At 48.0% G+C, this 9,808-nt stretch overlaps 1 protein-coding gene across 1 annotated transcript; it reads right to left on the bottom strand.

The window, feature by feature from the left end:
• Nucleotides 1–7,259: 7,259 nt before the first annotated feature.
• Nucleotides 7,260–9,604, bottom strand: myod1 (myogenic differentiation 1). Its single transcript, XM_030096379.1, has 3 exons — nucleotides 8,975–9,604; nucleotides 8,129–8,201; nucleotides 7,260–7,528 (listed from the first exon to the last, which is right to left on the bottom strand). The coding sequence occupies exons 1-3, from the start codon at nucleotides 9,602–9,604 to the stop codon at nucleotides 7,260–7,262; spliced, it is 972 nt and encodes a 323-aa protein (XP_029952239.1).
• Nucleotides 9,605–9,808: the final 204 nt, after the last annotated feature.

Raw genomic sequence — 9,808 nt, 5'->3', positions numbered from 1 at the left:
TGTCTGTAGAGCTGTTGTCATTCACAAATCAATAAAATTCAGTATTTTTAGAAGTTTAACTCATTTCTTCACCATGTAGCTGCAGAGCTGAATTGAGGTTTGGTGAAATGAGCAGAGCTTACTGTGGGAAAGGTTTTGTGAAAAATTCAAGGTGACAAGTGTGGCGTTTCGTTCAGAGGATGGACCAGTAGTTTGAATCTTATCATTTGACCACCAGTCACATTTTCACTACAGCTGAAGTCACTCAAACTGCTGATAACGGCAAAACGGCAACAAACACATTAGCTTCAAAAAAGGGAAATTTAAATTTTGAATTAAATAATTTGTTTTAAAAAGGAAAGCCCAATGGCCCAAACAGTTACTAAAAACAACTTTCAGGAATTAGAAGAGCGCAGAAAGCTAAAAGCTGCTATAGTAGCTAAAAGTGTCTTGACAAGGCTTAAATAGCTAAAACTAGGGATGTGCGATACCGTTTTTTTTCAGACCGATACCGAGTACTTCATCTTCAGTACTCACCGATACCGATACTTGCATACCGATACTTTATATACATAAAATTTAAAATAATGCAATGACAGATTATTTTTGAAAATGAACTTTATTTCTAATAAAAGGCAGCCCAGCCACTATGTTAAGTCCAAAATAATAGTCTGAAAAATAAAACAAACAACTCTGAGTTCACACTTATTTAAATGAAATTAAGGGCCAATCCCAATTCTACCCCTTACCCCTCCCCCTTAGCCCTTAGCCCTACCCCTATCACTCTCCTACCCCTTTTAGAACAGGGCTGAGGGCTAGGGCTATCTTTGCAGCACTATGAATTGGGATCCCCCTCGGCCCTTTAAGCCCCGCCGCACTCCTATAACAACAAAAAATTATGGATATTAGAAATGATAGAAATTACATTAGAAATTACTTTTATTTTTTTAAAAATGGTATTATTATTTACCTTCTATTTCTTTTTGAGGTTCTCCCACTTTTTTGAAGCTTGCTGGGCTGTAACTTCCCCTTCCAAGCCATTTTCTTTTATGAATTTCCTAAAGTAATACAGATATATTTATATAAACACGTTTTATTACTGACATATTATAGCTTAGACGAATAATATAATTTACTCCCAATGTGTTTTGGCGCTGTATTTTGATTTCAAAAACTTTTCTTCCTTTTTAACCTCTAAACCAGGGGTCCTCAAATACAAATCTTGAAGGTCCACATTTGCTTTTTATATACAAGCATGGGTCCGGACTTCAGCGCCCTGTGGGAGGGGGGGGGGGGGGGGGGGGGGGGGCATACCGAGGACTGCCGAGCAGTGCGGTGCGACGGAGTGCGCTGGACACGCGCAGAGCGGCGCGGTGCAGAACGGTGCTCACACGGAACATGGAGCGTTTAAAGAAAGATTTTTTTTCTTTTTTTTTTTCCATACATTTGCCCTGGGGCCGCAGCGAGGTGTGCCGCGGTCCGGTCGTGGACCGCGGTCCGCTAATTGAGGAACCCGGCTCTAAACTGAATCAGCAGTCGGGTTTCATCGGGGGTCCCTGTGTCTAACATATTACGTTAAAAACATGATAAAGGATGACGTTAATTCAGTGATTAGTGCTCTAAAGAAGTTACAAATTCACGATTGGAAACGGTGCTGCGCAGCGCTAAAACGTTAATCCATGACTGGGACACTGTCACGCGAGTTTATCTATAAATTCAGTGAAGCAAATGCACTTTTTATAGCTTTTTAAATAGTATACAGAAAGCAATCTTACATTTGTGCGACTCCGTGGTGGGCGCCATGTTGTTTTTTTCTGGCCAATGTGAAACTCCGCCTACCCCTATAGAGAATAGGGAGCATCGATGCAGACTTCGCTGAAAGGGGTGAAATAGCCCCTCCCCTTACCCCTACCCCTATTCAAAAAGGAGAATTGGGATAGCCCTTAAGCCTCGTGAACGCGCATATCATAGGGGTAGGGGTAAGGGGGAGGGGTAAGGGGTAGAATTGGGATTGGCCCTAAGTGCAAGATAAAACAGTTTTCTCTGAGTTTTACACTTTACATAAACAAAGGTTTTTAAATGTACTAATTTTAATGATTTTTTTATGAACTAAAGTCAAAGATAGAACAGCCCCTGAGTTTAAAGAGCTGCTGGTGTTCTCTGTGCTGCTCTCGGATCTCTGCTCTTCAGTTTCTCGGTCTTCTGCAGAGTTTGCCGTCGAGTTGCTGCCGGAGTTTTCTTTTTTTCCAGCACAACAGCGTCAGACTCTCGTCCACAAGCTTCGCCCTGAGGTGTTTAAACAAATTACTAGTGGTAAATGAACAACATCGCGCACCTCCTTTAGCAATTTTAGCATTGCAGAGTTTGCATTCTGCAAAGCTCGGCTCGTTTTCACTGTCAGCGACTCCCAGAGAGGAGCTTCTTCCTCTTTCATGTTTGTCGGCAGCTTGCATCCCATTCGGTTGCACTACCGCCACCTGCTGGTGAGGAGGGCTTTCTACGTGTGGGGTTTTCTTGCCGTGAGTATCGGCGGCTGGCATCGGCAGCCTTCACGAGTACCCGATACTTTGAAATAAGGCCAGTATCGGCCCGATACCGATACCTGGTATCGGTACTCGCACATCCCTAGCTAAAACTGTTGAACCTACTAAAAAGAGCGGAGACAGCTGACTGACGTCCACAGGGTCCCCTCCCAGCCACGCTCCTCCAGGTCCATCTGGGAGCCAAGGCGTCTCTGGTCCTCTGTCCCTCTCTAGACCATGTGTCCAAACCACTGGGACTTCATTCGGAGCCGAAGCTCCAGAAATAACAGAAGTCCTCCAAGCAGAGAGAGACAGCCATGTCCATGTGTCCCTGTGTGATGAACGTCAACGAAATGAAGGTCATGACCCCAACAACCAGGTCAGCTGTCCGGTCCCAGGAGCCAACCTTCTTTGTATTTTAGTGTGTATCACACACACACACACACACACACACACACACACACACAGACCCACTCCAAGACAGTTCATATATACCCCTCTCCCACTGCAACTAGCGGGTCGACCCGCGTCTTCGACCCGCTAACGATCGGCTTTTTAGACTCCCTTCCCACTGCCTGCCGACCCGGGTCTCAACACCTGCTGGCGAGCCGCGTCGCTGCGTTTTCCTGCGCTGATGGTGTCCCACGTTGATGACATCATCAGCACGACGGAGCACAACGAAAGTAAACACTGCAGCGGAACACGCTCGCTTCCACACCCGCGCATTCCAGGTACATTCCAAACAACACAACAGGCAGGCCGCGATTATTTTTAATAAACTGGTTTCTTCAAAACTGCCCGCCTGGAATGCGCGGGTGCGGAAACAAGCGCTCCCGCCAATGCGGAAGTGAACTAACGTCGTCCGCCACTCACGGTGTAGACGGACAAAACAAGCGCTCCCGCCGCCGGCGCCCCTCGCCAACGGCCACGACTACAGAGTAGCTTGTGGACTCAAAAGACCAAGATTTCTTGCGGATAGAACATGCACAGAACAGTATTTCATGTCCCTTTCGACCGGGTTTTTAAATATGAATATGAGCATATTCGGGTTTTTGCACGTGTTTCCATGGCTGTGCACCATGTAATGTATTATTCCGTCAATATGCTGGTTAAGAAAGGGTTATTGCCTGCATGTAAACGTACTCAATATCGTTCAACGCACGGAAGAGAAATCTCGCCGCATTTCGATCTCGCGAGATCTCGTGACACGAGGTCCCGTCCCATCCCTAATATGCAACAATAGACCACATTGGAGTTCGAACTGCGCATGTGCGAGAGCCCGCTGCTGACTTTCAGTTCAGGGGTCATGGCATATAAGCAAGCTCTTCTCGCCACAGCTCTCTCTTGTTGTGCAGCTTGTTCCGTCGACACTATGCCCGTGTGTGCCGTTATTAGTTTTGGTAATGCCGATTATGCGCTGAACAAGCGACGATCTATTGACTGCCGAGAGCATCCTGGGGTGAAACAAGGTGTGGGGAGATACAGTATATTTGTCCCCCGCCACTCGAGCTGCTCCCATTTCCAGCCGAGAGGAAGAACCCAGAAAGCAGAAAGGCTTGGGTGAAGCTCATCAACAGAAAGAACGAAATAACAGTATACTAATCTTACTTTATAAATTATTTGTGCACGATAGCACAAGTTAAAAGTCATACTTTTTGAGTTAGTGCTATATCTGTCTCTCTTTCTAATGATCTCAACCCGTTCGGCCCGACGGACCCTGTACCGGTGTTACATATCAAGCTGTGACCATGTTAACTGGTGACTGAACACCTCTAGCGTCCGTTGTTACTGCTAGCAAAAGCAGATGTGGAAAAGCCGACTGAAGCCTACAGCTGTCCTGGTGAACGCCGTTCCGCAACATTTACAATAAAGTTTCAGAGAGTGCTTCCTTCTGTGACTGTTTATCCTTGTTTCATGAACTCGTGTCAGGTCGTGACTGTCACCCAGCTGCTTCTGCTGCGCGCGCTCATATTAGCATGACTGAAACAGTAGCATCGGGTCCTGACACGTCACCCAGGGGGCGGGGCCACACCTCGGTGACATCTTGACTTGAAGAGTGCAGACAGACAGTGATAAGCCACTATAAGCTGGTGTTACTGGCCTGGCATGGCTACAGTGCTGTCCATACTGACTCTTTCAATAAACATCACTGTGACTCATCTGTTCAGTCGCTTGATTACTGAGCAGTGTGAGCATTGTTTATAGCTGTGAAGCTAGCTAGCTTCGGGATCCTGTGATGTCACGGAGGGGGCGGGGCTACATCTCGGTCACATCTTGACAGGAGGATGCGACTCCAACTGCACTTTGACCAACGAGTGTTTGTTTTATAGCAACTTTAAAATCCAGATGCAACACGCACCTCCCCTCCCCCGCACGCCCCCAACAAAACACAACATAACGCAAAATCCGTTTGCTCCACTGCAAAATATTGGGTTTCATATGAAACTAGAAAAGCTACACTTTAAAGGTGCTGTAGGCAGGATTCCACATCTCCGCCATCTTGCTTAGGTTTACCTAAGCAAGATGGCGATTTGACCCATCTAAGATGGCGATTTGAAACCCAGCACAGACAATCCTGTCCTGTTTTCTCTGACATCACGCCCTTATGCAAGTTAAGCCCCTCCCACAAGAACGTGCGACGAACGCCCCTCGACCAATCACGGTTAGAGCCTCAGGGGCTCTTCTGATTGGTCAAAGATACCTGGAGCTGTGGAGATTCCTTTTCAGCTCAGAACAGAGACAGATGGAAACGCTGCGCCCTCGTGGTAGAGCAGTGATGCTACACTCCTAAAGGATTATCAATGGATACTCTAACATTTAATCCAAAGAAAACACAGAAACATTAGCATTGACTAGCAAAATCCTGCCTACAGCACCTTTAAGATGACAGCAGGCAGAATATTCTCTGAGCCGACCGCCTCAGCGGCAGAACAAACCAGAACCCAGCTTCACATTTCACAGCAGCAGCTCAGATCGCATGTTTCTCACACACTTCTTCACCAAATCTCAAAGCTGTTCACTCCAAACACACCATGTTTTATGTCCCACCATTTTCCATCTGTCCATTAGGGGCATAATCTTCTCGAATAGTGAAAGAGTGTCATATGCCTGAATGTTTGTTTTCACTCCAAGATGGCGGCGACTGCCCGGCGTGCATTGCGAGGCCGGGTGTGTGACGTCAGCTGGATGTTTGGGCGTGTCAGCACAGGGCATCATCAGAAGAGTGTGACACTGAGTACTTCAGTGATCTGACCACTGGGCGGCGCTGTCCGTCTGACAGGACAGAGGGAGCAGTTTTCACTCTACTGCACCTTGGGGGGGGGGGGTTCAGGCAGACTGGTGTCCATAAGGTTCCATAAGGGGGGCTCCCTACCGGCTGTCAGGCTGGTTGTTCAGATCGCTCCCATTCACCAGGAATTCACGATTCACCCAAAAACAACAGAAACATTTGGTATGCTCATCGGAATATCAGAACTCTGTCCCTTCTGGACTGTGGCTGCATAATGGAGACAAAAGGTCACGAAGAGGGAAATCCTTGATGCTTCCTACTGCCGACAACGGTCAGTCTCTGTTTTCTGTCTTTAAGTCCTGCTGTCTTCCTGTCAGCTGGTTTCAGCTTTTCTGTGGCGACTGTGTGGTCATCTAGAGACATCTGGTGGTCACAGCTGGTATAGAGCCTGACCAGAGTGAAGCTACTGAAACGGGAGACTGTTGTTCCAGAGGATAAGCTGTGTGCTTCACAGAGTTTCTGCTTCTCCTTCGAACAGCATCATTCAGGACCAGCAGCAGCCAGAGAAGACGCCCAGTCCTCCGTCAGCTCGTATAAATAAGCAGATTTATTTATTAGTCATTGGACTGGCACTCAGCTTCCACATGTATAAATATAAAGTTTAACATTTTTCACAACAAACAGATGCACATACTGACAGAAACATTAAATACACAGTAGTTTCAGTTGGAAGGAATCCGCTCTTATTTACAGAATATGTACAGAAACAGAAGAAACAGTGAGTGGTCCTCCGCTAGCGAGAGAATAATACTGATGACGTCCTGACGACCCCGAAACCAGTCCCTGCCCTGGGCTGGGGGGACTTCAGATGGTGGAGGAATGTTAGTGGGGAGGGGGGGACATCTGAAGCCGAGTCCCCAAAAATGCTTCAGAACCTAAAATAATAAGAAATGACCAAAAGGACACAACCGATGGAGGTTTATGCCTGAAGGTGGACTCAAACAGTTCAGCACATCCACATGGGCTGGGGGGGTCTGAAACAGGACCTGGGGGGGGGGGGACTCGATCCTGCTGGAAATTACTGACCGACAGTAGGGTGGGAATTAAGAAAAAAAAAAGAAGAAGCAAAATTCTCATTCAATCCTGATATAAAAAGAAACTTCAATTAGAAAATCAGTAAAAATGACATTTATCAAACACTAGAGGAGCAGAGTTTGTTTCTGGAGGAGCAGAGTTTGTTTCTGGAGGAGCAGAGTTTGTTTCTGGAGGAGCAGAGTTTGTTTCTGGAGGAGCAGTTGGTTTGTTCAGAACCATCTTCACCACAAACTCTCTGGATTCACGTCTGGACAGTCTCAATACATGAAAAGCTCCTGAAATCCTCGACACTGTTTTCTCCAGCAGGACTGAGCTCAGTGTCGCCACGGCGGGAATAAATACACAAAAAACAGGATGGAAAGAGCTGCGTGTGTGTGTGTGTGTGTGTGTGTGTGTGTGTGTGTGTGTGTGTGTGTGTGTGTGTGTGTGTGTGTCTATAGGACTTGGTAGATCAGGCTGGGGTCCTGGGTGGTGGTCGGGGAGGGGAGCTGGACAGACCCCGGCCTGGTGGTGGAGGTGGTGAGGGGGCCGTCGGGGAGCGAGGCGGAGGCGGTGGTGCTGGTGGAGTGTGGCGGCGGCGGCGGCGAGCCGGGGGCTTCAGCGGGGGGCAGCAGGCTGCCGGTGTCGGTGGAGATTCGCTCCACGATGCTGGAGAGGCAGTCCAGACTGGAGACCACCGAGCTCCGGTCGCTCTTCACACCTCCTGCACCACACACACACACACACACACACACACACACACACACACACACACACACACACACTATATCAATAAAGATGATATGATTTTTTTTTCGAACAATCATTTCTGTGGCCTAAAAAACAATATTATTAAATGTCCAAACAGGCTGATCTTCAGTTACTCATAATGATAAAAAGTAGATTTTTCTTTGTTAAAGGTTTGAAAAAAATTAACACGTTGATCAAAAACCTAAAACATTTTATTACAGTGAAAAATTCTGCTGTTAAACATTTTCATGTTTTGATTTTAAACTTAGTTTTTTATTCCATAAATTTTAAAGGAAATTTAAAACAAAAATAATTTTTATTAGTGAGTCACAAATAAATCATTGCCTAAATTAGCAGACCATAATTATTAGAGTTACTGAGTTGATTTAATTTTCAGAGATAATGTTTGGCCTATTGGGACTCGAACCAGCGACCCTGTTGTTCAGACCCCGGGCCGGTCAGGATCCGGTGGAACGGCCTTGCTCTGCTGTAAAAACGCTCTTTTCGGTTCCGGCCAGAGGAGGGTAACTCTGCCTCGCTCGGGTTAAAGAGGAGAAGCGGGAGGATTCCTCACCGGGAGCCTCCGGGAAGTAAGAGCCGCTGTCGAAGGCTCCTCTGCCGGCGGACGGACAGCCGGTGAAATCCGCCTGCGGAGAGAGGGAGAGAGGGACGCCGGTAAAACCCGCTGTTCTGATGTCTGATCAAAACACACCAGGGTCGGAGAATCCGGGAGGAAACACACCGCGGGGTGTAACGATCGTTACTGATCAGCAACAGCAGTTTTAATGAAACCAACGAAAACTACAGCAGGAAAGAATGAGTCAACCGAGAAGTCTTTACTTTAAGAACAATAAAATATCAGCATGAATTACTTCATCTCCGCGGGCATTTCAACTGTTTAAATGATTGCAAAAATAAAATGTTGAAATGTTTAATTTAAATTAAACAGATGATGAATTTTGAAGTGAAATATTTTCAGTTTCTATCTTGTTTTGCTGCTCATCAAAAAATAGGTTCAATAAAAATAAAAAATAAAAACCTGCGAGGATATTTATTTGAGTAAATTTAGAAAGTTAATTTCGTTTTAGTCAGCGTTTCTTGGATGGAAACTGTGACAGAAAAAAAAGACTTGTTATGCACTTTTCCAGAAAAATACGTATTAAATAATAATAATAATAATAATAATAATAATAATAATAATAATAATAATAATAATAATAAAACAGTCAAAAAATGAAAGTAAAAGAAAATAATTGGAGGAGAAACTCAGAAAAAAAATGAAGTTATAAATAAAATACGAATTTCAACGAATTAACTCTTAAATCTGACATAATTTAAACTATAGAATAAAAGCAGGCGATGAGCCCTTAAAACGCTCCCGGTCCCGGTCCCGGTCCCGGTCCCGGCTCTCGAGACCCACCATTCCGTCGGAGCAGTTGGACCGGGGGCTGGAGGCGTCCGAGTCCCCGCTGTAGTGCTCCAGCACCGGGTAGAAGCCGTCGTCCGGGCCGCCGCCGCCGCCGCCGCCGCGCAGCAGCGCCTGCAGGGCCTCGATGTAGCTGATGGCGTTGCGCAGGATCTCCACCTTGGGCAGCCGCTGGTTGGGGTTGGCGCTCGTGCAGCGCTTCAGCGTCTCGAAGGCGTCGTTGACCTTGCTGAGCCGCCGGCGCTCGCGCAGCGTGGCCGCCTTCCTCCGGTCCGCGTTGGTGGTCTTCCTCTTGCAGGCCTTGCAGGCCCACAGCAGGCAGCGGCCCGCCTGGTGCAGCCCGCTGGGCGCGCGCACGTGCTCGTCGTCCTCCGCCTCGGCGCGGTGGTGGTGGTGATGGAGGTGATGGAGGGAGGACGGAGAGGAGGAGGCGGAGGAGGAGGGGGAGGAGGACGGAGGGGGCGACGGGGAGCAGGAGGAGGAGTCCTCCGGCTTCAGCAGGCCCACGTGCACGAGCCGCGGGTCCAGGTCCTCGAAGAAGCGCATGTCGCTGGTGTTGAAGCACGGGTCGTCGTAGAAGTCGTCCGCGGCCGGGATGGGGAAGGACATATCCGACAGCTCCATGCTGGATCCGGAACCAGGGCGATCCGGGACCGGGACCCTCACACCCGCAGCCTCAGAGCCGGACTCTTCTGCCCTCCAGCCCGGGGCGGGGGTCTTCTTATACCTGGGACCCCCACCGGGGGGGCGGGGACCGGGGCCCGGGGCCCGCGGGCTCCGGCCAATCAGCGGGCGGCAGGAGGGGTTTACGGCGTCACGGTAATTAGT

Source organism: Salarias fasciatus, chromosome 7, assembly GCF_902148845.1.
Source record: "Salarias fasciatus chromosome 7, fSalaFa1.1, whole genome shotgun sequence".
In the NCBI taxonomy this organism is placed as follows: domain Eukaryota; kingdom Metazoa; phylum Chordata; class Actinopteri; order Blenniiformes; family Blenniidae; genus Salarias; species Salarias fasciatus.
Note: the sequence above shows the minus strand (reverse complement) of the source record. Positions and strands in the feature narration are given on the sequence as shown.

What these genes read in the sequence shown, in the direction of transcription:
- myod1 (XM_030096379.1), bottom strand. Translation starts at nt 9,604, where the DNA reads ATGGAGCTGTCGGATATGTCCTTCCCCATCCCGGCCGCGGACGACTTC. An exon ending in CCAACTGCTCCGACGGAATG is followed by an intron (nt 8,202 to 8,974) that starts GTGGGTCTCGAG and finishes CTCTCTCCGCAG; the next exon opens with GCGGATTTCACCGGCTGTCC. An exon ending in TTACTTCCCGGAGGCTCCCG is followed by an intron (nt 7,529 to 8,128) that starts GTGAGGAATCCT and finishes TGTGTGGTGCAG; the next exon opens with GAGGTGTGAAGAGCGACCGG.